The sequence below is a fragment of the Oryzias latipes genome, chromosome 14 (assembly GCF_002234675.1).
Source record: "Oryzias latipes chromosome 14, ASM223467v1".
Classification (NCBI taxonomy): domain Eukaryota; kingdom Metazoa; phylum Chordata; class Actinopteri; order Beloniformes; family Adrianichthyidae; genus Oryzias; species Oryzias latipes.
Window position 1 is genome coordinate 24,700,414 of NC_019872.2, and position 27,116 is coordinate 24,727,529.

The 27,116-nt window shown below is 38.2% G+C and overlaps 4 protein-coding genes across 4 annotated transcripts in view; all 4 read left to right on the forward strand.

Moving 5' to 3' along the window:
- On the forward strand, positions 1-2,768 carry LOC101168810 (tubulin alpha chain). The gene is made up of 4 exons (XM_020709116.2): positions 1-157; positions 1,069-1,291; positions 1,377-1,525; positions 1,606-2,768. The coding sequence occupies exons 1-4, from the start codon at positions 155-157 to the stop codon at positions 2,584-2,586; spliced, it is 1,356 nt and encodes a 451-aa protein (XP_020564775.1). The 5' UTR covers positions 1-154; the 3' UTR covers positions 2,587-2,768.
- A 2,302-nt stretch (positions 2,769-5,070) lies between these two features.
- LOC101160296 (tubulin alpha-1C chain-like) lies at positions 5,071-8,798 on the forward strand. Its single transcript, XM_023962176.1, has 4 exons — positions 5,071-5,192; positions 5,847-6,069; positions 6,158-6,306; positions 6,648-8,798. The coding sequence occupies exons 1-4, from the start codon at positions 5,190-5,192 to the stop codon at positions 7,620-7,622; spliced, it is 1,350 nt and encodes a 449-aa protein (XP_023817944.1). The 5' UTR covers positions 5,071-5,189; the 3' UTR covers positions 7,623-8,798.
- Positions 8,799-10,147: 1,349 nt separating this feature from the next.
- LOC105355684 lies at positions 10,148-13,529 on the forward strand. The gene is made up of 3 exons (XM_011483901.3): positions 10,148-11,035; positions 11,120-11,422; positions 12,360-13,529. The coding sequence occupies exons 1-3, from the start codon at positions 10,724-10,726 to the stop codon at positions 12,963-12,965; spliced, it is 1,221 nt and encodes a 406-aa protein (XP_011482203.1). The 5' UTR covers positions 10,148-10,723; the 3' UTR covers positions 12,966-13,529.
- Positions 13,530-14,108: 579 nt separating this feature from the next.
- The window catches only part of ttc3 (tetratricopeptide repeat domain 3), a 30,198-nt gene continuing 17,190 nt past the window's right edge, over positions 14,109-27,116 (forward strand). Inside the window, exons 1-14 of the mRNA XM_011483903.3 lie at positions 14,109-14,243; positions 16,598-16,671; positions 17,527-17,560; positions 18,534-18,690; positions 18,774-18,855; positions 18,988-19,041; positions 20,487-20,619; positions 20,714-20,799; positions 21,739-21,833; positions 23,678-23,740; positions 24,815-24,869; positions 26,293-26,455; positions 26,681-26,705; positions 26,808-26,892. Of these exons, the coding sequence (XP_011482205.1) occupies positions 16,609-16,671; positions 17,527-17,560; positions 18,534-18,690; positions 18,774-18,855; positions 18,988-19,041; positions 20,487-20,619; positions 20,714-20,799; positions 21,739-21,833; positions 23,678-23,740; positions 24,815-24,869; positions 26,293-26,455; positions 26,681-26,705; positions 26,808-26,892 (1,095 nt within the window). The 5' untranslated portion in view covers positions 14,109-14,243; positions 16,598-16,608. The remainder of the gene's footprint in view (positions 14,244-16,597; positions 16,672-17,526; positions 17,561-18,533; positions 18,691-18,773; positions 18,856-18,987; positions 19,042-20,486; positions 20,620-20,713; positions 20,800-21,738; positions 21,834-23,677; positions 23,741-24,814; positions 24,870-26,292; positions 26,456-26,680; positions 26,706-26,807; positions 26,893-27,116) is intronic.

Genomic DNA, 27,116 nt, shown 5'->3' on the forward strand with positions numbered 1-27,116 from the left:
CGAGAAAGAACAACTCACCCCATTACTCAGCGTATAAAAAGAAACGGACGTCTGACCAACTCGCCATTATCTCTTACATCGACCGCTTAACAGTCGAGTCGTGAGAATTATTTCTCGAGAAACATTCCCTCTCGTATAACTTTAAGGGGAAAAAATGGTAAGTACAGATAACAACTGTAGGATGTTTAGGAATGTTTAAATCCCGAGAAAAGAGCCGTTAGATTAAACGTTTGACAGATTCCGAGGGAAAGATTAGAGATGCTCGTTACCCACCCATATCGTGGTCCTTGGTTTTTATTTATTTATTTGTTTAATTTTTTTAAATTTATTTATTTATTTTTTGCAATGTCACAAGCAGAGACGTTCTACTTCTAGCTCGGTTCTAGGCGACATTACGTCGCGTCCGGCAGAGCGAATGAAGTAGTAGTCTCAGTCTGCCCTGCCCTAGACTCTGCGGCATTTTACTTCCTTCTCTCATCCGCCCGCCTGCGGTTATAAAGAAAGGAAGGATGAATTACAAACTAAACATGTCCTTCACCGAATATCAAGATGTATTGAGAAAAAGAACGTCGACAAAATGCACTGTTGGCATGGCGGCGCTGAGAAGAGGTGGGTGGTTATAAACTAATAAACCCGCCGGTTTGTTCCCGAACACAACTAAAGGTTTATTTTTAATAGTAGGAGTAATTGTTGTGTGCCCTTAAATTTTAGTAGTTTTACTTTCCCTTAATACATTTAGATTTTTTTTTTTTACGATTGAAGTTTAATCGATTGAATATAAGATTTAGATGAGTCAATGTCGGGAACTTGTTGCCTAGCAACTGACTTCCGTCCCCGTAAGGTCATCACTCAAAGGGTGAAGCAGAGTAAGACTTTTCCTTTTTTTATTTTTGCTTAGAAATCCTGATAGATCTCAAGATATAAATTTATTTGGGTTTTTTTTTAAAGAGCAAAGACTTATAGCATGTTTAACATATATTTATATAATTATGTGTAACATCATATAATGCCTTATCATTGTTTCCTAATTCACATTATTTTCCCCATTATTTTTTTTTCCCTCTCCAGCGTGAGTGTATCTCTGTGCACGTCGGTCAGGCTGGTGTCCAGATTGGTAATGCCTGCTGGGAACTTTACTGTCTGGAACATGGGATCCAGCCTGATGGGCAGATGCCCAGTGACAAGACCATTGGAGGAGGAGACGATTCTTTCAATACCTTCTTCAGTGAGACAGGAGCAGGAAAGCATGTTCCCAGGGCCGTCTTTGTTGACCTGGAGCCCACAGTTATCGGTTAGCATCACTTCCTAAAGAAATGTAATGGGACAGCTTATCAGATTGGAGAAACACGTTTTTCAATCTCTCTTGTTCTTCTCAGATGAGGTGCGCACTGGGACCTACCGGCAGCTGTTCCACCCTGAGCAGCTGATCACTGGGAAGGAGGATGCCGCCAACAACTACGCCCGTGGACACTACACCATCGGCAAGGAGATCATCGACCTGGTTCTGGACAGGATCCGCAAACTGGTGGGTAAACTGTTTTAATGTATTGCAGATATTGTGTTGAGACACCAGCAGATAATATTTGTTTCCACGTGTGTCTTCAGGCGGACCAGTGCACTGGTCTCCAGGGCTTCCTGGTGTTCCACAGCTTCGGTGGAGGCACCGGCTCTGGTTTCACCTCTCTTCTGATGGAGCGTCTGTCTGTGGACTACGGCAAGAAGTCCAAGCTGGAGTTCTCCATCTACCCGGCTCCCCAGGTGTCCACTGCTGTGGTGGAGCCGTACAACTCCATCTTGACTACCCACACCACCCTGGAGCACTCTGACTGTGCCTTCATGGTGGACAATGAGGCCATCTATGACATCTGCCGCAGAAACCTGGACATCGAGCGTCCCTCCTACACCAACCTGAACAGGCTGATCAGCCAGATCGTGTCCTCCATCACAGCTTCTCTCCGTTTTGATGGCGCCCTCAATGTCGATCTGACAGAGTTCCAGACCAACTTGGTGCCATATCCTCGTATCCACTTTCCCCTGGCCACCTACGCCCCCGTCATCTCTGCAGAGAAAGCTTATCACGAGCAGCTATCAGTCTCTGAGATCACCAACGCCTGCTTTGAGCCAGCCAATCAGATGGTGAAGTGTGATCCCCGCCATGGCAAGTACATGGCCTGCTGCCTTCTGTATCGTGGGGATGTGGTGCCCAAAGATGTAAACGCTGCCATCGCCACCATCAAAACCAAGCGCTCCATCCAGTTTGTAGACTGGTGTCCCACTGGTTTCAAGGTGGGCATCAACTACCAGCCTCCAACTGTCGTTCCTGGTGGAGACCTGGCCAAGGTGCAGAGAGCTGTGTGCATGCTGAGCAACACCACTGCTATTGCAGAGGCCTGGGCTCGTCTGGACCACAAGTTCGACCTGATGTATGCCAAGCGGGCCTTTGTTCACTGGTACGTGGGGGAAGGAATGGAGGAAGGAGAGTTCTCTGAGGCCAGGGAGGATATGGCCGCTCTGGAGAAGGATTACGAGGAGGTTGGAGTCGACTCCATTGAAGGAGAAGGAGAGGAGGAAGGAGAAGAATATTAGAGGGAAAGAGGAGAAATTGGTCTGATTAAATTATGTTTAATGTTTTTCAAGCACATGTTAAGCTTAAAAATAAAAGCATCCACTTTTGGCATGAAGCTTTCAGGAATTCTCACGGTAGGCTTATATTGGTGTCAATTAATCTGAGTCAAACACAAGTAGAATAAAAAGTGTTGTCTGTCAAATACTGTCTGTTTGGTTATTTAATTGAGATTAATTCTTCATTTTTCAAGAGTGCTGTTTTTATTTTTTTACCAAACTTGTTCCAAAATTAGTTAAAATTCCAATTATATCCTCTGCTGAATTGCAACACAAAATATTGTAACAAAAAAACAAAAAGGTGTTTAGTTACGATTTTGACAAGTTATGTGTGCTCAACACCTTTAATGAATTAAGACATTTATTTAATTTTTTGTAAAAGTCTTACAATTAAAAAAAAAAAAACACGATTTGGTACCAAGACTTACAAAACGTCTGATCACTAACAGAGAAAGGAGGTCAGAAACCAGAAGTTGTAGGAGTTCTGACATTTGATAACTGGCTGCTTAAGTTAATAAGGACATTGGTTAGTCTCGTAAATAAAATAAAGTCTTCCAATGTCCTATCTGGAGAAGTCTTATGTGTTGCGTTATTTTCTACTCAATACTGGTGATTCATCCATTTAAACTTTGACGGTAAACAAACTAGTTCTGTCTACAACCCTGAGAATAACCAAATGTTTTCATAGAGAGAAGCCGGAACTTGGTAACTTCATTTGTAATTCATGAGAAGTACCGGTAATTTCTGACATTCACTGAGATTATCTGGAGATGGTCAGCTCTGAACTGCGTGTCATAATGATGGGTTTATGAGGTTTTCTGACAAAGTATGTGGAAAAGACTGTTAGAAACTTTCTTCTTTCGTAACTTTAGTTTTGTACAAGCAAGCTGAACATTTTTAATCTAAATAGATCATAACCTTTCAAGAGGAGTTAAAGCTGCAGACGCCTGTGATTATAATCTGTTTTGCAGGTCACACTGTTGAAAAATTAACACTATAAACTAATATTTTTCAAACTCACTAACTAATCTGATATTTATGTTTGTGAAATTATTGGGGACCACAAACAGTTTATCAACAGTAGAATTTCTAAAATGTACTATTTTACGTTTTTTGGAAAACGAAAGAGTTTAGAGATCAGGTTTTGGGATCAAGGATAATCCAACCATTGGAGTTTGACTTTTCCCTTGTGTTATTCATAAAAAGGAACTGATAACAGGTTTTGCTGTGCTTCTGTAAATCAGATCCTACTATTGTAAGAGCATGTTTGAACCTGTTTGTAGTTCCTAAATGATGAAAACAGATTGTAGTGGCTCCAGCCCCTGGCCTGGACCTCTCCTGCCTTCTTGTTTTCCTGCCATCCCTCTGATTCCAGGTTCTGATTGACTGAACACACTGACCCAAGTGATAAGCAGCAAGTATGGAAAACATAGCAGAACATCAAGCAGGGAGGTAGATCAGGAGTACTGCAAACCTTTTGCAAGATGCTTTCACATAAAACTCTTTATTCCAATTTAAAAGCATATTGCACCACACAATGAGTTCTTTCAACAAGGTATTGTTGCAAAATTCTATAAAGCCAAAGCAGATCAAAAACAGGCCAACATCTCTACTAAAACAATGCTATCCCACATGAAAGCCAGTCAGCATGAAAGGAGGCAGATGGTCCTGCAGTAAAAACGTCTCTTCAAAACATAGAACTGCTTTAATAAAGAAGAATAAAATCATCTCATTCTTTGCAGACTACATTTTCTCAGCTACAAAATGCAACATGCCAATAAATCCACTGCTTTATATTTTTCTTTACTGATGAGGAAGCCATAATCTACAACTGATAAGTTTTTATTTTTAAACTCTTCCGTTTTCTCATTTTCCAAGTGATCCCTTTTCTTTATTTCACATTTAAACACGTTCCTGTTTACTGACCTATTTTTTAAAACTAATTAAGTTAAAGTTTGTGATTACTAAGTAGATTTCTCAGAAATTAGAATTATTTCTGAATAACACTATATTTCAAACATGACTTTGGGGATTTTACCTGTACTTGTAAAAAAAAGAAAATACCTCCTTGGGGAAAAGGTCATTTTCCTTTTAATGTTGGTCACTTTTATGATATTTGAAGTATTTAGCTATTTATGCTAATTAAAAACGAATGTGAATGACTTTTACTCTATAAAAATGTTCCCTTAGAAATTTGTCAACTTGTTCTCTCTTTCAGTTCAAAACAGCTGCCAAAACAGCCTTTATTTAATCTCTAAAAAGTTTCTTTTTGAGTTTTTAACTTCTCTGTGGCAGAACTGTCAGTCTGACAGCTTCACTTCCGTGTGACGTTAGCGGGGGTCAACAACCTGAAATTAACCAATGAGCGTTAAGCTCGTGTGAGATTCGACCAATGGGAAGGAAGAACACCTAAGGAATACTATAAAATCTCCGCCAAGGAGAGGAACGCCCACGTTTCACTTTTGCACAAGATTCATTACGATCGACAAGTGAAAACCAGCAAGGTGTCTTTTTTAAAAAAATTATAATTCCCATTTGATAAAGAAGAAAACTACAATTCCGAAAATATGGTAAGTTGTCAAACCCTTTTTGGCTTTGTTGATAATAAACCATAGATGAAAAGTTTTATTTAAAACAGTAAGTGTAAAACAAAGTGTTTTAAAATTATGTGGCTTAATTTAAAGGAAGTTTGCCAGTCTAATACTGCAGTAAAAAAAAAAAAAAGTTTTGCAGAAGTTCTATGAAGCCACAGACCAGCCTTTGTTTGTTGGTTTTTGTCCCTTTGTGCACAGTGGACTTCAGGTGCTTCTGTTTTGGGACTTTTTTTGTGTCAGACCACCGCTGTTTTCATGAAACCGCAGCCCATTCTTTTGTTGTTGTTTTTTTTTACTCCAAGCTGACTGCTTGACATGAAGCTTGTCAGGTGTTTGAAGCCTCCTGCCTTTCATGTGGGAGTCTTTCAGCCCGGGGATTTGTTTCTCATCTTCTGTAGCACAATGTTCTCTAATATTTGTTAAACCCATTATATTGTGATCAGAAATGCATAATAGCTTCTGAAGTTTTAGCTCTGGCTGAGTGATCCTCCACAAAAGAGCTTTTTATCTTATCATGTGGCTCAGCCCTCATGATGGATAAAAATAGACATTTCTCCTTCAAGGCTAACCTTTATTTTTCGTCACCAAGCAATACAAGTGTCACTAACAATATATTTGCTTTTCCTCCAGCGTGAGTGTATCTCTGTGCACGTCGGTCAGGCTGGTGTCCAGATTGGCAATGCCTGCTGGGAACTTTACTGTCTGGAACATGGGATCCAGCCTGATGGGCAGATGCCCAGTGACAAGACCATTGGAAGAGGAGACGATTCTTTCAATACCTTCTTCAGTGAGACAGGAGCAGGAAAGCACAGTCCCAGGGCCATCTTTATTGACCTGGAGCCCACAGTTATCGGTTAGCATCACTTAACTGATGAAACAAAATTGGACAGATTATGGAGTTTGTGTAAACCAGTGTTTCAATGTGATCCGGTTTGTCTCAGATGAGGTGCGCACTGGGACCTACCGGCAGCTGTTCCATCCAGAGCAGCTGATTACTGGGAAGGAGGATGCCGCCAACAACTACGCCCGTGGACACTACACCATCGGCAAGGAGCTTATTGACGTGGTTCTGGACAGGATCCGCAAACTGGTGGGTAAACCCTTTTGAAGAGAATATAAAAAGGTTGTTAGTCACTCGTATTTACGTAAGACCAAGCACAAAGACTGATGAAAATTCATGTTACGTGCAGCAAAGATGCACATTGATGCATTACCTGCATGTATTTTAAGTGTGTCCAAGGCCAAATGTTGTTATTTGCACATATTAATGTAACCAGACCTCTGGGTCCGTGCAGCCAATGAAAAGGTTCAGCACTGGTTACACTTAGAAAATAATGTTTCAATAGTCTCTTTCTTTAAAAAAACAAAGAAAAAGAAACGCATTGTGTTGAGACACCAGCAGATAATATTTGTTTCCACGTGTGTCTTCAGGCGGACCAGTGCACTGGTCTCCAGGGCTTCCTGGTGTTCCACAGCTTCGGTGGAGGCACCGGCTCTGGTTTCACCTCTCTTCTGATGGAGCGTCTGTCTGTGGACTACGGCAAGAAGTCCAAGCTGGAGTTCTCCATCTACCCGGCTCCCCAGGTGTCCACTGCTGTGGTGGAGCCGTACAACTCCATCTTGACCACCCACACCACCCTGGAGCACTCTGACTGTGCCTTCATGGTGGACAATGAGGCCATCTATGACATCTGCCGCAGAAACCTGGACATCGAGCGTCCCTCCTACACCAACCTGAACAGGCTGATCAGCCAGATCGTGTCCTCCATCACAGCTTCTCTCCGTTTTGATGGCGCCCTCAATGTCGATCTGACAGAGTTCCAGACCAACTTGGTGCCATATCCTCGTATCCACTTTCCCCTGGCCACCTACGCCCCCGTCATCTCTGCAGAGAAAGCTTACCACGAGCAGCTATCAGTCTCTGAGATCACCAACGCCTGCTTTGAGCCAGCCAATCAGATGGTGAAGTGTGATCCCCGCCATGGCAAGTACATGGCCTGCTGCCTTCTGTATCGTGGGGATGTGGTGCCCAAAGATGTAAACGCTGCCATCGCCACCATCAAAACCAAGCGCTCCATCCAGTTTGTAGACTGGTGTCCCACTGGTTTCAAGGTGGGCATCAACTACCAGCCTCCAACTGTAGTTCCTGGTGGAGACCTGGCCAAGGTGCAGAGAGCTGTGTGCATGCTGAGCAACACCACTGCTATTGCAGAGGCCTGGGCTCGTCTGGACCACAAGTTCGACCTGATGTACGCCAAGCGGGCCTTTGTTCACTGGTACGTGGGGGAAGGAATGGAGGAAGGAGAGTTCTCTGAGGCCAGGGAGGATATGGCCGCTCTGGAGAAGGATTACGAGGAGGTTGGAGCTGATAGTCTGGAGGATGAAGATGAGGGAGAAGAATACTAAACATGATTACCCAAATAATGTAAATGCATGGTAAATCATTTATTTTAACCTTGCTAAGGATCAGGGGAAGCTGCAGACGTGCCTAAAGCGAAGTGTGTAGTTTCAATCCCTCGAATCGCACAAATTTAACATGTCTTAATAAATGTCTTTAATAAATCCAAAAGAAAATAAGATCTTTACCCTAAAGTTGTAATAATGTTTAAACTGATTAAAAATATATTAAAATTGTTATTAACTTAAGGAAAAAAGTGTTTCTTTTGTCTGTCTGCGAAACCTACAGTCAAAACATATCTTTTTTTTTTCTTTTTCCATAATTTACACTCCGAGCTGACACAGACACAATAACTGAACTACATGGATCACTAAATAATTGTAGGGCCAAACTGCTGGTTTGGAGAACAAATAATTTGTTTTGAACCTCAAACATGAGGACACAATGTTGTCTCTGCAAAGTTAATCATCTAACATGACTTTTAAAAGGAATGCAATAACATAACTTTAGCGTCTTTATTTTTCACATATCTGTTTGACCTTATGCACCAAAATTGAGTGAAATTATGGGACCTTGACGTAATGCATGAGCAAGAGGACTGGTGGGTTTTATAGGTGAACATGTCTGCAAACCTCACTTCCTAAATAAGGAAAGATGCCAACGTGTCTGTTTCTCACACCCTTATCTACCATTCCTGCTGGATTAGAAGTCTTCAGTAAGAACTTGAAATTCAGATGGGAGAACACTTTTATTCTTTTCTCTATTGTCTTTTTAACCCATTCTAAAGGTAAATAATAGGTTTTCTCATTACATAGAAGTGCATTTTCTTTGAAAGAGGAGATGTATTTGCTTCAAAACTAATTTAGCAAAAAATACTTCTTTTTTTTTAAATTGAGACTTTATCCCTTTAATGAAAACCCACAACAGTTTTTCAGATGCAGTAAAATATGCAAAAAGGTTAGAGTGACTATAGAATTAAGTATTTGTGTCATCTATGTTACTATGGAAACCAAATGACATGATCTGTAGAGAGACTATCCTGTTTTTTAGGGACAGAATCTTTTATTTGGTCCGTTTTGAGGTTTGAGGCCGCTGTTTTGTTCACATGTTTTTCTGATGCCTAATTATGTCCTATCTGTTTCTGTGTTGTATTCTTTTACAAAATAAAACCCTAAAAGTTGTGACACAGGCTTGATTATCATCCTACAGATGCATTGTTACTACAGCTGTGGGACCACAACAGACTGAATAAAACCGTTTGTTAAATGATGTTGAGCAGATAATCTTTCCCTGCCTTAGAACATCCTTTAACTGGGTAGAATGAATATAAAGATGGACAACTCAAATGTCAATCATACATTCTGACATTCTGCTCTGCCCATTTACAGAGGTGATAACTCCGGACTCATGATGCCTATATCATGTTGATATTAACATCTTTTCCCTGTAGTTCTGAAATATCTGACAGACTCATTCCCTCATATCTGGAGCCCGCCGTCTGTTTTCTTTGGCCACTAATCAGATGTGGTGACTGTAAAGAACCTTCTGGATCATATTTCTTAAAATCAAAACACCAAATTGACATGTCTTGACTCAAATATGAGATTCCTGTGCACTTTTTGTTTATGGGCTGCAGCAGTGTAGCCGTATTTGAGTTTTAGTGCAGTTCTGTTAAAGTAAAAGGAACAACAGAACTTACAAACACAGCTGGAACAGCTGTGAATTCCAGATTTCCAACCTACAATCACTCAGCACCATACTTCACCTAGTGACCAAACCAAGTAATTACATCCTCATTTTTTTTCATCATTTCATGTGCAGCTTCCCCTTCACTTCCAGGGGTGCAACTATTCATCTCAACGATTTGATCAAATTGTAATTATACAATTAATTTTATTAGTATGTTTTAAACGATCTGATTCACTGACCTAAAATCGATCCAGGACATCTTCAGCCAAAACTTCAATCAGTGTGACCCAGAGTGAAATACCTGGTACTGAACAGTGAACGTGAAGTTTCCCAGATTCCTTGTATTTCGTGCAAGATAAGTGTAAATTAAATATGTGCACAAACAAACAAGTAAACAAGAATCAATGTCAAATCCATTCGCATTTTAGTTTCCTAAAGTTCAGCCCACTGTTGTTTCTTAAACATTAAAATAACACAAAGGGAACATTTTTAGAACATTCTAGAACACTGTGTTTGATAAATTCAAATCCTTATTGGATTGTAATGACGGCTTGATCCTTTTTTGCTGCCATCATATGTATGTTGTCCACTGTGATACATAAATGGATAAATGGATTAATATAAATGGATTCGATTAAGTTACTTAATTGTTACACCCCTTGTAGCTTCGTTATTGTGCATGAGGCTAGAAGACAGAATAAATTTACTTGTATGCAACAAATTTCACACTAAATTACAACTGGAAAGAAGATGTTGATATACAGAATATACACAAGGTCAAAGGGAATTTAGCTGAAGTCATTGTTCTCTTCACAGGCTTGCTTGATGAAATTGTGGCTGCTGAAGTGGACAGGTAATCACACAAAGAACTGATAGGACCTGTTTGCATGTACAAAGATCAGCGTGTGTTTGCGGAAAGGCAAACACATTTTCATGCTTGAAGTGCAATGCGCCTTCTCACGCAGCAGTACAAGCCAATGCTTGTTTTGATCGTACAATTAAATCTTGCTGATTAATCTATAAAGCAACAAACCCAGATTTCTTACACACTAGAACTAACCTGATTGTTTTTTGTTGTTCAAACTATTTACTTTAGTCCTAACTTTCTTGTTTAAAATAATGTTTGGAACAAAGACAACGTTTTTCATGACAGTTTCTTCTCTTAAACCTCAATGATATGATTAAAACACCGGCAACTTACTTCACAATAAAATACTTTTGTGTTGCTGTGCTGATCTCAACTTTAGTTATATTTTTGTAATTGAACACAAACTCTACCTCCTGACTTACATGAAAACAGGGCTGCAAGTGTCCTCTGTGTTCCCATAATAACTTCTGCCTCTGATAACATCTTCCTGCAGGGGCAAATCAACACAGATAACCCTCAGTGCATGCTCTGATTTCACAGTCAGAACTAACCATGATCCTGCTGGGTCGCATGCTCTGCCTGCCCTCTCCAGCCATCGTGCAGGAGCTGTTCTTTGCAGCTCGTGACGCAAACATCCTCCCTGAAATCTCCCTGGATCCTGTCCTCACCTCCTTCCTGTCACTGGATTCCAATGCTGCGCTGCAGCATCACTTTGATTTCCTACAGCGGGGCATGAGCCCAGAGCAGCAGACGGCATTCAGGCTCAATCTGACTGCAGAGGTAGGGGGCAGCAGGGTCACTTATGGAGGAGTAGGGGTTGTTGCTTTGGCGCTCTCCATGCTTTTTGACGTGGTTGCACAGCAAGTAGGTGAAATAATTTCCAGCAGAGTTCTCTGCAAAAGTTATAAAAGTCATTTCATTCATCACAGCTTCTCTTGTGCCTGTCAGGTCAGAGCACAGTCACCAGCAGCGGCTGATCTACCAACTCAGAGATCCGTAGCTAAGAAAAGTTTGGGCATCAGCACATCTTCTAGGATCGGCTGGATAATCCACAGATACCTCAGCATCATCCCTGGTGTTGCTAACAATCAGGATGAGATGGCAGAGACCACAGAGCTCTATGATAACTGGCTGGAACGAGAGCTGCTGGATCACTATGAGAGGATGACTACCAAGAAGAGGATGAGCACCAAATCCATGCAGCAGTGGCTGACTGGAGCTGCGTTTCATCTGCACATAAGGATCCACCAGGTCAGCCCCACATGCACAAAAGGGTTCAAGTTCACAGAAGGCTCTGAATCTTGTCTATCTGCCCAATGTCTGTCCTAAAAAATTAAATGAGGACCAGAAAAGTGAATATTTGAGCTCCAGAGACTCAGACTCCAGAGAGTATATTTCTTAAAAATATACTCAGACTTGTTACACCTCTGAATCAGGGCTTGTAAAAAGATGCAACATAAAGGTAAAAGGAACAAATTAAATACTCCAACGACTCAAAAATCCTCACAAACAAACCCACGCTAAAAAAATGCTAGTGATTTATTCCATTTATTAACAGAAAAACTCAAAAGTATACAAAAATACAAGAATCAAAGCCTCTATCAGTCAAACAAAGTACAGCTCTGTACTTTGTTGATACTGTATGTACTGTAGGTGGAGGTCGTCCTCCAATCAGGAGCTCCGGATAATTTGGCAATAATCTGCAAACACAGATTATACAGTAAACAAAGACTGACAGAAAACATACCACTTTAGCAGAAAAACAAAGGAAAACCCCAAAACACTCCAAAAGAACCAAAAAAAACAACAATACGACAGTCTCAGCCATAACAGACCTGTCAGATTAATTTAAAAAAACGTGAGGATAGCAGAGTAATAGAATAAAAAAAAGTGAGCTTTCAAAAGAAGGACAAGATTTAACCCATCAACCCATTTTTTGTGTTTTTCCTTTAACATAGAAAAAATCTGGGTAAAATGTCAAAAGATAAATAAAAAATGCTAAAAAGACATTTTTTTATACTGTAGTTTTATGTCTGAATTGTTTTAAAACTTCCATAAGACTGCTGTTTTTCAACCACAAATGTGTTTCTTTGCAGAATCTTGAAAGATGTTTGTGAAAATTTGGGAAACCTTTGAAAATATCTGAACAATAGTGATCTAAAAACCACATTTATTCCTCCTCCAACAGATACGTCTTCAGTCTGTGGCTTTAGGATCAGCAGAGTCATTGCGTTTGTCCTACGAAACAGGCTTAAATCATCTGATAAAGAAGTACACGTCCTATCTGCGCACAAACATCCAAGAAGTTGCAGCTTCGCCAATAGAAAAACCCTCAACCAAAGCAGGCACCGGAACCAAACCTACAAACGCAACCAACAGCCTCGGTTGCAGTCTGGTAACTCCAGCTAGAGCAGTCAATGATTCTGGAAGAATCAATGTGACAGAAAACAGAAGGTATGACACAGACAGCTTTGTTGAAACTTTAGGAAACACTGTCCCAACAATGAGCAGAAATACCGCTGAAGGACCAGGAAACAGCCGGGAAACGTCTGCAGTTTACAAAAGTGAAGAAAACAAGAACAACCTTGGTCTGTTGATCATTGAGCCTCAAAGGAACATTAGTCACAGCGTGCAGCATCACCCATGCGAGTCTCAAGCCATCCAGGAGGCTTTGGTGGTTCGTATCATGAACGCTCAGGACCTGGAGCGAAACAAAAACTTTTTCCTTTATTCCAACAATGTCTTCCACAGTCTGGTCAGGCAGAGGGATGACTTTAAACTCAGAAATGAATAGTTTGAGGTCAATAATGGTCTTCATTCACATAACTAATGTCTGTTATTTCCTAAAAGAAAAAAGAAAGGTCATTTGTGTCTTTTACACACTGAACAAAAACATAAACGCAACATTTTCGTTTTTGCTCCGATTTGTCACGAGATGTACTAAAAGATCTAAAACATGATGACAATTTATCTAAAACATTGTTCACAATTGTCCAAAATTCTAAATGTGAATTACTGAGCACTTCTCCTTTGCTGAGTTATAGTAGACCCTACCCAGTAGGCTATATCTAGTATCTGGTGTGTCCACCATTTTCGTTATGCTGTGCAACACATCTACTTCGCATGCAGAAGATCAGGTTGTCAAGTGGCTCATGGTGGCGGTGGAGTTATGTTATGGGCAGGTGTATGTTTTATTGTGGCCAGTCCAAGGCACACCTATACAATAATCATGCCGTCTAATCAGCATCTTGATGTGTAACACTTTGCAAGTAAAATATGTTTGACTTGACATATTTTGGCTATACCTGTATTTGGTTTCGCTGTAAAAAGAACATATATTAAAAAAAAAGAGTCTGTATATGTGCAACATAAATATTAAGCATTTGAGTCATGGCCAAAAATTCCATCAATTAAATATTAATAGTTATGTGGAGCATAATATGCTGTGGTTTCAGTTGAATCACTGTATAGCAACTGATATTAGTGTTGGGGTATGTTTTTTTTCTTCCTTCAACTCTGTTTTACTCAACGCTAAACATTTACATCAGCTATTTCTTAATGGATTATGAATTTATATTTTCCTCAGAATATTCAAATAGGGATGTCTTTGTTTTCTCCTGATATATTTTCTAAAAACTATGTTTTTTGTTTGAAAATAATGTAAAAATGTGTTAATTTGATCTATCTATCTATCTATCTATCTATCTATCTATCTATCTATCTATCTATCTATCTATCTATCTATCTATCTATCTATCTATCTATCTATCTATCTATCTATCTATCTATCTATCTATCTATCTATCTATCTATCTATCTATCTATCTATCTATCTATCTATGTTGGATTGAAAATTATTGGCTTGTGATCATGACATTGCATGTAATGATCCCCTCTAGACTACAGGGGGCGACATCATGCTTGATAAACTCAAAGCAGCAGAAGAAGAACTCTCTCATCATCACGCATGGTATTTCTCTGCGTACGTTCACCTCGCCTTCATTTCCGTAAAGTAACATGAGTTTCACAAGAAAAGCTAACTGCTAAGTTTTCACGCGATATTTCCCTCACGGTAAGTGTTGTGAATTTATCTATAGTTATTTAAACATTTTAGGTTCTTCCTAATCTGTGGTGAAAAATGTTCGCTAACCTCAAGCTAGTAAAATTTAGGCACGATGCATGCATTTTTAGAGTAACAGAATTATCATCATGATGTGTGTGTCGTCGAGATTCTCAACTGCTGACAATTTTTGTAAGAAACACAAATAACGACAGGGATTAAAGTCGCCATAGTCGTTATTCAAATAAGCCAGTTTTGTGTGTGAGTACTTAAAAAAACGCTCCAAGTTCAGGCTGATGGTAGCTACTGATGCTAGCTACTGATGCTAACAGCATAGCACATAAAGGGGGCTTTGTTAGGAATTCCGGATGGCTACTCTCGTTTTACGGTTAGGTTTCATTTCTTCTGCCACCGGAATAAAAGTGTGTTTGAATCCTTGAAATGTCTTTTTTTTTTTGTTAATGTTCTCTTCACTTAAAGCAGCAGTACTCCCCCACACACACACAGTCAGTTCACGTGTCGTTTATTCTTTTTTTTCTTTTTTCTCTTGAGTTATGATTGATGCAGCCAAAGCAGTTTCTTTGAACAAGCTTAAATCTTCTTATAATCCTTGAGATTTAAATTATAAACTAAATAAAGTCAAAAAACGGCATTCCTAGTATTGTTTTACAAAGCCAAACTACTTTGTTTACTTTGAGTTTTGATGAAAGACAAGTGCATTAGCTGTTATGTAGATTTAAAAAAAATCCTTGTTTGTATTCTTAGTTGCACCACAATTCAATTGGCAGATAAATATATAAAATTACAATTTCCATTTAGTTTCTCAGTAATAATTAAACCTATTTATGACACACCACTGCAGAATGTACCAGCAGCTGGGTTGGTTCTCACGTCATCTAAAAGACAATATAATTATTTACAATTCAATTTTTATTTGCATTCATATCAGATTTTTTCCATAACTAAAGCAAAACTTAGTTACATTGAGTTCACAGCACAACGTCTCTCATACCAATTTATTTTCACATCCCCAGATTTTATAGAAGTTCAGGAAAATACGCTTTTAGTGTTCGCGCTCCCAAAGAATGGAATAATCTTCATTATGCCTCTGTATGTTATTTTACATTCTTTTACTTTCTCTGACTGAATTTATTTTGAAGAGTTTATTCAAAACTACTTGTTTTTGTTCTTTCCATTACCCTAAATAATTGGAATGACTTTATTTCCCTTTTCTTTTCCTTGTTAGGATATTTAAATATAATTTAAATATATTTATAAGTGTTTTGATTGTGTCTTGTAAAATTGTATTTGGATGAGGGGTAAAGATGAGAGCTGTTGTGTGTGTTTGCGTTGGTTAACCCATAAGAACCCAGACCCATTTTTTTTTAAGATGAAATTTTGTATTTTTCCACAAAACGAGTGGAAGACAGAATCCATTTCTGATATTTTTGTTACACAGATGTCAGCATAGAACAAGAAAAAAAGGTAAAGTAACAACTAACAGTCCAACACAACAAATAAAAATTAATAACTTAATTCATCATCAGAGTGTCCGTACTGTCGAGTGGAGGATAGGGCGTGTTTCTGTTTACATTGTTTTTTCAACCCCCCCCAGTTTAAATTCTTACCTTGGCTGCTAGTTATTTTAGAACAAACTTTAATAATGTTACTGAGCCTGTTTTTTTTCTTTTACAGACAGACCACTAAACCAGCAACAAAGGAAAACATAAAATGTTCTCGATAAAGGACCAATAATGCATACATTCGATTTTTATTGAAAATTTTAGCAAGTTGGGCTAAGTCCTTTGGGAGACAAAAATCGCCTTATTGCGGTCCTATTATTTGTTTGAATAGGTTATCTGCAAGTCTTCAAATGCAAAAGTTAGATTAAAAATAGAATAATATAGAGTTCCTTTACTAGGTCATCGTTTCTGCAGAGCGCCAGTCGTTCATCAGAAATTGACCTCTTGAGTTGTGTGCAGGACTGTTGGCATTGAGCAACCCCACCCCTCTTCCCCTCCCCAGGGAGGTCTCTCCTCTTAAGTTGCCCGCCCGGCGTGTTTCCCACATCACAAACAAGCTCTTTTTCAAGCAGAATTTATTCATCTGCTTCTGATTCACAACAATTTGAATAATGATATTCTCAGTATGGCAATTCTGAGTGTATCGTTTATATTACACCGTTTTCATCACCGGTTTCCCCCCTGCAGTGACTTGTGACCTTGCCAGCCACCCCCCACAGCAGATTAGATTTGTGGATTGCCCAATTATATTTCTCTATATTTTTTTTGGTAGATAAAAAGCTTTTCTATATATGTTTAAGGGGCACCTGTGAACTAAAATGGTTTCCACCTATGTTTTAACAGAACTGAACAAAATGACGGACTCAGATTCTGACTCTGGGGGCGAATGGGAGAAAGAAAAATGTCAAAAGTATTTGGTAAGTTTGTCAACATAAACAACATCAAGATTTAAGGTATTGATGAAAGTCTGTCTTGGCAGCTTCTGATTGCCACAAATAAATATTTTAGCAAACATTGCAAGTTTCTGCAATGTTTTGTAAAGACCACAATTAGCATATTTGACAATATTTCAATATCCTTATAAATATCACATACAAAGCCTAACCTGAATTGACCTTAAAACGTATTTATAACTTTTTAGAGATATATATTCTAAGTTATTTTTGACATTTACGCTCAGAAACAAGCTCAACAGATTCTATGCAGACATGCAAACACACAGCAAAAGGACTAAATCCAAGTCATATTTTTATTATTGGTGTAATTAGTGACCTTTTAAACAAACTTGGTATATAAGATAAATGCCACTCCTTTAAAAAAAATGATAAAAGCAAACGAGGTTTGTACACAGCTTTAGTTACAGCTTTATTTAGTTTTCCGGTAACTACCCTTTGCAGTTGAAGCCTCTTTTATTTTGACACATCTTGTTCATTTGTCAAAACTGCAGTGCAGCCATATTTTAGAGCAAAAGTCTAAACTATTAACAATACCAATATGTTAAGTTGCAACAACTTTGTCAACAACTATTTTTATCTGCTGTTAGAAGTTGGTAAATCTCAAAAATCTGTTACCTTTTAAGTGGCCCAAGTTTTGTTTTTTTTTGCTTTTTTTCTGTTTATTTATTAGTTCTTGTTTAAATGTTATTGCCTTTAAAATATCTTTTTAATGCAATGTCAAATAAAAACCTCATGCAGGAGTTTAAAAATAAAAAATATTTGATCACTCACTTTTGCTTTTGAATTTTCTAAATGTTCTCTCTTTTTGATTCTTAGGCCAGAGATTCTGTTGCCACCTTTCGTATATCAGGTAAGAAGGTTTGTAACTTTCTCTGCAGCATCACTTCACAAAACAGGATCTTTTTAGATAAGGAGGGACATAAAACTGGGTTGATGCTTAATCTAAAGGTAGCAGATATGTTGAGACTGTTTGCTATGTCAACAGTTGATATTGTTTGAACAGCTGGAGATACAGAGGTTGTGTCAAATGAATCAGGCTAAATTGGAGTCACTTAGGGTTGATGCCCTAAGCAATTTAGTTTTTCAGCCTAAAAACTGGTAAGATTTTTGTTTTACTGAGTATTGCTGCCAAAAATAAGATGAAATTGATGAAATTCAAAGCCATTTACTTTAACATTGATTTTCATAATAAAACAGTTAATTTGGTTTTGAAAACAACTTCACATGACTAATAAATTACACTACGTATTTATTGATCAAATTATAATAAAGTATTTGATATATTGCAATTAAAACATGGCTGAAAGCTGTTTTAGTCTCATAATACATACATAATATTACTTTAAAGGGCCCATATCATGCAAAATTAGCGTGTTATAACGTTCATTCCTCGCTATAAATAACCCCAAAGCTGAGTATTCCTCTGAAAGTCTGGGCTCTAAGCCCCCCCCCCCCCCCCCCCCCACACACACACACACATAGACACTTTCTCCACTCTAGCTGAGTTTGACAAAACAACCTTTCACATCAACTGAAAACGTTTTATTTTGCAAAGCATTTCAACCGAATCTGTTTTTATTCGGATGACTGTTTAATGCGGTACATGCGTTTTGTCTGTTGTGTTTTTAATATATATACATTTTAACTTGTGAAGCCCCTTGTGACTTCTGTTCTCTGAAAAGTGCCATATAAATAAAATCAACTTACGTTGTCATGTTGGTTTCAATGCTATTGTAAGATTTTAAAACAGATGTTCGCTAAACGGGTCAAGTGCAAATCTTTCATCTTTAACTTGTTTGTTTCTTTTGTTTTTTTTTCTTCAGAGGAGGTTTTTAAAAATTGGCTCAAAATTCCTACCACCACCAAAAGAGAAGCTACGCAGCGAATGAAAGTTTGTTCCTTCTGGCTTCCCATACTGCTACAGGGAGATGACTCCATCACTGCTTCATGGGCGATAGAAATCGGGTTAATCAGCTCAAAGTAAGCCTACTCGTTGTTTGCAGCATAAAAAAACAGTAAATACTTTGTTCTAGAACTGATAAGGAGTGTTTGTGTCTTTATAGGAGCACTGAGGACCTAAAGTTGAAGCATCTGCGCAAGATAGAAGTAGTGGAAACAATTCTTCTTTTCTTGGAGAAAGGAACTGTAAGTTAATGATCAGGAACTTCCATCTGGTGCTTCAGTTTATGTCATAAAGTTCAGCTGTCAACCTTTAACAGTGTTTGGCGTTTATAAGTGTGAATGTTCTTCCATGAAACTGCTTGTTCTCTGTTCTAGATGAAAAAGGAATCTACTCGGCATGTTCTGTCATTAAGCAACATGTTTAATCTGGTAAGACAAAGCCATAGACTTTTTTTTTGGGGTCATTAATAGTTTACTAGTGTTAGGAAATCAGCACCACTCCCAGTTACCTTGTTTCCCTTAAGTTCACCAGCTTGACAGTCTAGAAACCATTTTTTTTTTTGCTAAATTCTTCTTACATAAGCCGCAAAAAAAGCGTTCTGCATGACGGAGTACCGGTACTTTCATGTTTAACAGTCAAAACGCTAATAAGTCATCCACGCTCCAACAATCCTGGAATCTTTTTTTTTAATTGAAATATTGTCTTGATCTTAGAAATGAATTTTATTACATCCGTTTTCTTTCATTTTTTTTAAGATTTCACTACATTATTGGATGTCGCAAATAAACTTTCAAAGACCCAGATCTTTTTTTCTCTGACAAACTGCATAAATATTTTTAAGATCTTTTACTTTTAATGCCAAAAGAAAACAATATTATAATTTGACATATTTGTGCGACACAAGAATCTATTTGTCTAAAAACCTCTATATAACTATGTTTTTAGAATCAAAGTAGGATGTTTTTAATTGGATCCATTGCCTCTTTAATTGTTGTATCAAATCAGGTGATTTTGTCTTCTATACCATTGACGTTTTGATTTTTATCAGTTAGTTGAATTTTTCAACCCCTAATGGGGCATTGCTGTTAGACTGCTTACCTGACTCCATTTTAATTTGACTTATTTAGTGATTGTTCTCAAGTTTAATGTATGTACTTATTACATTTTCATTTTGAAACCAGTTTTTTTTGGCCATAAAAACCGTTTCCACATCACTGGTTTAAATGGATCAAAGGTGGAACTAGATTTGTTGAATGGTTCATTTTTACATTAAAAAAATAACAGAAACCCATTTTTTTTTTACCTGAAAACATTAAAATAATTCTTTTTAACAAGCTGGTTCATTATTTAATGCATCAATATGATTTTTGTTTAAGTAAAACTAGATCTAATCAGTAGAATTTTGAATTTTATTGTAATTCCGTGTTGTGCCTCTGAGTCTCTAAACTGTTTTTCTTTTGTCATATTAAGGTTAAACAGATTGTTTGGAAAAACAAAATAAAACTACTATTAGTGTTGAACCATTTATTATATTTATTTTACTGTTATTGAAAATGCAAAATGTAGGAAAGTGAAACAGAAACAAAACAGAATAGTTCTTTTTGATCCGCTGGAGCAGCCTTGGACTGTGGTTACTGCATTCATGAATAGGTTGGTGGTTCAACTCCCACAATCCAGCCCTTATTGCTGATTGTCAACCAGGGAGGCTTTGGTTGATTTGAATCCACAACCTCACAGTCTCAGTCTTTCATGTCTTTCTGCAGCTGCAGTGAAATGATCCAGGAGGATTTGAGTCGATGCTTTCTCAACTCGATTGTATTGTCAGCCATTACATTTAAAATTGAACGAACATTTCTGATTTTTGTCCCAACAGCGTTCTACAGAGGTGTATGAAAACGCGTTACGCTGGTTAGAAATGGCAGGAGATTGCAACGTACGGATGCGGCTGAAGGAACTCGGCAGCCCGCACACCTGCTTCACAGCCCTCCACTTTATCTTCACACAGTGTAACACGCTAAACTCATTTAGTTTGACAAAACAAGAGAATATTTAAAAAAACAACTGGATAGCAAAAACAGAGTATTTTTTTTTCTTTTTCAGTTGCTAAGTTTATTCAAGAACTGTGTGGAAACTTTGAGCAGACGCTGAAGACGCTGCTGGCTCGTCCCAATGGCCTTATTGTCGAGGTAATATAACCGGAAGGTGACTGATCAGTCTGCCCCAAAAAGTAGTCATTGCTCAAAGTGCTCATTCTTCATTTCTCTATTCAGATTTCTGCTCTGATCAAAAATATTGGTTTCAATCTGCCCAAAAAGAGCCTCCTCCTTGTGTGGTATCGCACGTCAACCAGACATAAACTTTAGCTCATTCATTAATTATAAGTTTCAGATATGGCAGAGGAACCAGTTAAGGATTTATTTGCACCCTTTTTAGGACAAGAACACTTTATGATTTGAAATTTAAAATGTAAAATCTATTTTCCACATGTGCTGAGGTTACGTTATGGCATCTGAACTTGAAATCTTCATTCTGGATCAAGAAAGAAGAAGTCTAGATGCCAGAACTCAGGACAACATCACCTGGATGAATGAGAACCTTCACTGACATAATGTCCACGTGTTAAAGTTCCACTCAGATCCTCTTTTGATCTATTTTCAAAGTGTTCTCAGTGGTCTTGTAATTCTGATTCTACTGTTTTAGTCAAAATCGTGTCGTTTTCTGGGACATAGTTTCTGCAGAGCGTCAGTAAATCATTACAATTTGCCTCTGAATTGGTGGTGGGACCGCTGGCGCAGAGCAACTGGCTCCCCTTCCTCTCACCCATGACTGCCCAGCGTATTTTCTATGCCACTAATAAGATCTTTGTTAAGCAGCATTTTTATTCTGTTCCTGATTCTCTACTATTTGAATGAAGAAATGCTTAGAAATGCTTTTTAAGCTTAAATTTCCTAATTTTATGTCCTCCGTCAGAAAAATGCTACAAAAAATGTTAAAAACACGATTTTCATCAAAGTGAGTTTAGATGATTATACTTGAAATTAAAAAATGGTTATTGGTTATCCAGCTCTGTTCTTCTAGGAGAAAAAAAGAAATTGTAACAAATTTTTCTTGTGTTTTTGTTTCAGAGATGTGAGGAAATGAAGAAGAAAGGAAACGAGAACTTTCAGAAACATAACTATGAAGATGCACTTGAGTTCTACTCCAAAGCCATCACACTTTAGTAAGTAATGTTTCAATTCAAGCTTTATTTTCTATAGCACTTCTACAATTCATGCTACTCATAGTGCTTTACATAAAAAAATAGCAAAAGGACAGGACAAACAAATGTATTGTTTAAAACCTGCATAATGCCCCCCCCCCCCCCCCCCCACACACACACATCATGGGAAGAAAAATGATGAAGTGATGCAATGTAGAAATCTGGCTTTGTAGTGATGTGGGGAAACAATATTTTGGGGACATCAAGTGACCCCCCCTCCCTCCCCATTCAAGTTCACAGAATACACTACCACGGGACACCCCCCCCCCCCCAATCTAAACAAGGAGCCCGACCCGGGAGATCCCACTGCAGCGACCCCGTTTATTGAGAAGGGTCAGCAATGATGTGGAGGATCCCTCTGAGTAAAACACTGGAGTCACAAATAAAAATTACAATGGAAAAATAATCCAGTAATTACATAAATAAACCTTTTAAAGACACATTTAAAGTGGTAAATGTGAATTAAAAAAAGTATATAAATATCAAATTAGTAAAAAGAGAACATATATAAATAGAATATCACGTAAATTCCTAAATTTCTGCTTAAAGCTAGATTAAAAAGGTGGGTCTTGAGCCTTCCTTTAACGACATGAACAGTCTGTGCGGCCCTGAGGCTCTCTGGGAGGCTGTTCCACAGGCGATGTCCATAATAACTGAATGAGGCCTTGCCGTATATTTTAGTTCCCACTTTTGGAACAGTCAAAGGGATATTGGAGGACATCGGGGTCCGCGAGTACTCATACTTTAAAATCATATCAGATAAATATGGAGGCCTAAGACCATAAAAACATTTATAAATAAATAAAAGAACTTTAAAAAGAAATTCTGAATTGCACAGACAGCCAACGCGGTGATTTTAAACTCGGTGTCACGTGTTCCCGCTCAGCTCCTGCCGGCTGTTCCCTGACTGATCTGGTGGATGAAGGCTGACCCCCTATTTACCACCAAGGCAGTAGTGGCATTTGATAATGTAACAGATTACACAGCGAGAACATCTCCAGTATTAGCAACTTGCCAATCCGGCAAGCCACAGCCAGAGCAACACAAGAAGCCAACTGTCAAAATAAACGTTCAAAGTTAAAGAATTCTCTGAATTGAAAGCTACATTCATTCCACGCTTGTAGCAAGCAGCCCAACAGATTTCGCCTTTTATTGTATTTTATTTTTTTATAGGATTCCTCGCCATCCCAGACCCCTTTACCTTCTCCTTCAAAAAGAGCTCAGTGATGTGTGTTGCAGCTCTGACCTCAAAGCTAAGTTTAGCGAGGTCAGTGGAGAAGAAGACGAGCTTTCCTCAACTGAATCCTTTCTTAAGCCAAATGTGGCTCATATGAGTGAGGAGAAGCACCGCCAAAAATCTGTGAAGGAGGAGGCAAGAGAGGCCACGTTCAGAAGAACCAGTCATGTTTTTCATTCAATGTTTACATCAAAATATAAAACGGATCATAAAGAGTTTAATTATTCAGGCTGTCTCTGAATCTGCCCAAACTACTTTCAGTTGGTAAATTGAGCTTTTAAACATTTCAAAGTCCTTTTGCACGTGGATAAACTTGAAGTTTAAGGAGGGAGTTGTAGTTGTAGACTTTCCTTTTTAGCTGTAAACAAAATATAACAGCAAAGAATAAAGACATTTAAAGAACGTCCTTATTTTTCGCTCCTTGAAATAAAAGCTGTTCGCGTCAGACACTCTAGTCAAAAGTCTTTACAGAACCGTTTTTTACTGTGAAATATTGATTTAAAATGTAAGTTTCTTTTGTTTGGATGTAGCACTGAATGTGTACTTAACAGTTTCATTTTCTCTCCAGCCCTGACAACCACATCCTTTATGGAAACAGAGCCCTGTGCTACATTCGCTGTCAGAAGTACCTGTGAGTATTTTCTCGGAAAGAAAACCAAAGATGGTTTTGTCGCAGGATTTTTGACTGTGGGGGTCTCTAAGGGTTTTTCTGTGTTTTGTGGTCATTTCAATCAAATAAATTGATGACTTCAAGGCAGTGAAGCGACTCAGGAAGTTTGTTCTTCTTCACGTTTGGATTTTCCTGCATGTTGGAAATAAATGCATCATGGTTGAGCTTAACTGCCATTAGGTAGTATTGTGAAACACTTTTAACCTCTTAGAGGAAGTGTGTTGATCCACATAAATATGGGAAAATTAAAAGAAGCAGAAATTTAAAGACCCAATCCCATCCTCTTTTGATCTCAGTGGTGTTGTTTTGTTGTTTTCTTGGACATAGTTTCTGCAGAGCGGAAGGAGTTCCATAGAAGTGTGGCTCTGAGTTGTGGTTGATTGGGTCGGAACAACCCTGCCCCTGCTTCCCGTCACCCATAAATAAGAGCTACCAGTTCATGTGCTTTCCCAATTAGCTTACATCCCTAACCCAACATTACCAGTGCAACAAAAATGGCGAGAAATATTGGAGCGACTGGGTAGCTCCAGTCGTATAGTTTTAGTCCAGATTCCAGCTTAGGCAAGGAAAAAACAAACATGATCTATTTGTCTCCAAGTGGATGCTTTAGAATGGAGCAGGGAGCTTGTGCCTTGTCCAGCATATTTTCTACGTCATGATTTTTTTTAAACTGCATTTTTTTATCTGCTCCTGATTCACAATGATTTGAACAAAGAAATACTTAGAAATGCTGTTTTAAGCTTAAATGTCTTCATATATGTCCTCCATAGTCAGAAAAATGCTACAAGAACGTGTTGAAAACACCATTTTTATCAGATTGTGTCTTACACTTCATCTTAACCAATGTGATTCCTTTGTAGAAGATGTTCTTCTATTTTAAAGTTTCATAAACATGCGGTAAAGTTTTCACAAATGACTGGAATGACAGGCAGTTGAGTATTTTTACTGACGGGTTTCCTAAAGTGTTGCTGGTACATTAAATTGATTTATCTCCAACATATTGGAATTTTTTTGTTTTGTTTTGTTTTGTTGCAGAAAAGCAGTTTGTGATGGAAAACGAGCCATTCTTATTGAACCTCGCTGGGCAAAGGTAAAACGAAAAGTCCGCGTTTGCAAGTTTGAAACTAAGGGTTCTGTGTCGACTGGCAGCATGAAAAGCTACACGGCTTTGTGGGTTATACCGATCTAGAAAATCCAGCATGCTACTGTAGAAGTCCATTATTTTCTAAACTGTTGCCATTCTGATTTATGTGCTTCATAAAAAGTGACAGATTTTTTTAAATAGTGTTTGGTTCTTTAAAATCATAATGTCTTCTTCCTCAGTTAAAAATAAACAGCAGTGATGGATTATGGGTACTCTACTTTCTGAGTATAGGAAATGTATGAAGACGTAGTAAAAAAGGGTTTACGAAAAAGAAATGATAGATATACTGTCTCACCATTATGAAATGCCCTCAGGCACGCACTGAGTTGACTGATTCACTCATTTCTACTCGTATCTGTTTCCTTTCTAAATCAACTGGACGACAAAGGCGTGCTAACCACGTGAAGTGAAAGAATAGGGAAAGTGTTTTACAGATTTCTGATTCCCAAGAGGGATTTCTCCATTTGGAAGACGATGATTACTTTCTATCTTACTTGTTTACAAACCGCATCATAGCCAAATTGACTGTGACAATGAGGGGGAGGTCATAGTTTGCTGAGGCTCTGCTGAAGCTCAGCGGGCTTTAGGAGCCAAATCTTAACATGCTTTAAACTCGACACACAGGTTACGTTCTGATCACTCCTCGTAATCAAATCCACATATACTGTGATAGTTTAAGCACCTGCTAACATGTTAAACTCTATCGCCTTGAGCTCTATCGCCGGGCGATTTTTCACCCCAGCAAAACCATTTACACGAATTTGAATGTGTCAAGGAGTCTGTGCCGTCACCAGGGAAGTTTCACTTGTCCCAGGAATGGGTGGACCAAAGTTTAAAGTATCATTTTATCATCTTTTTAGGAATTTTTTTGTTCCTTAAATTCCTAATTTTTCAGTAATTTTTGAGCATGTTTTTAGGTTCTTCCTATGTTTCTTTTTCATTTTGTTACACATACCACCGTTGGAAAGAAAAAAATCAATCTAATTTATTATGAGTTGTCATGTTTTGATCTATTTTTGTTGGGTATATTATATCAGGTAAAAATTACCCGATATAGCCAAAGGGTTCTAGGGTTAATAGTAACTTTGTGAGTTTAGAGGAAGTTCTGTTCCTGTGATTTGTAGGAAAAAGTTTTTAAAAAATGGTTGTTTTCTTAAGTTTTTTTCTTTTCTTTTAAAGAAAACAATAAACTCAAACCTCATCGGTTCCAGGTTGAAGGCTTGAAATAAACATGTTGCCTTTTTACTTTAAAAATTGTAGAGGTTTAGCTCACTATAGTATTTCTATATGAGCAGGAGTAAAAGTACTGCACTGACTGTAAATATTGGGGAGTAAAGAAAGATTCATCATTTTTTTTTTTTTCTTGTAGGGTCATTATCGATTTTGCGAGGCTTTATTTTACCTCGGGGAGTACCAGTTAGCTCTTCAAGCAAACTCTTCAGCCAAACTACTTTGTAAGGGCGACCCAGATGGACTCAAAGATCTGAACCAGCAGTGCTGTAAATTCACAGCTGAATTTCAGCAGCGCAAAGGTATTTTAAACTTTTTATTTTGTTCAGTTTGAAGTGACAAAGATAATCCAAAATATTCAAGTTCAGAGAGATTCGTTTTTTTTACTGATTACTCAATCTTATCAGTTTATTGTTATGATGTGGCCAATGATTGAAAGTACAGGATACGTCATGCAGGAAACGCATAGAATTGCCTTTCATTTCCTGTATAATAAAAGCGAAACTCAGCTTCTATTTTGCTTTCAGGTTCTCAACCAAAGAAAACTCCAGGGTAAGTGTGTGTGTGTTTGTCTCCGGTGGTTTATAGAAAGAGAATCCGCTCTTTCTGACCGAAATCTTCTTTAACATTTGTTTTACGTTTATCCTTGTTTAGTTTTAAAGGAGGCGTCATGGCCAAACAGTCGCAAACTCCCAAAACCGCCAGTAAAGCTGGTTTAGCAACAAACAAGGCTGCAAAGGTGAGTGAGGACCTGCCTCTCCATTCACCACTCACGTCTGTTCAAGTTTTTATTCAGAATCTACTTGATTTATATGTTTGTAAACTGTGAATATCTACAATTACTACACATTTAATTTAGAATGGAGGAAAAAAGGAAATATGCTTGAAAATCTGCTGAATAAATGATCATTTCAATTAAAAAAACAGCTGCTTTTTTTCTCAATTTGTGTTTAGTGGACTTAA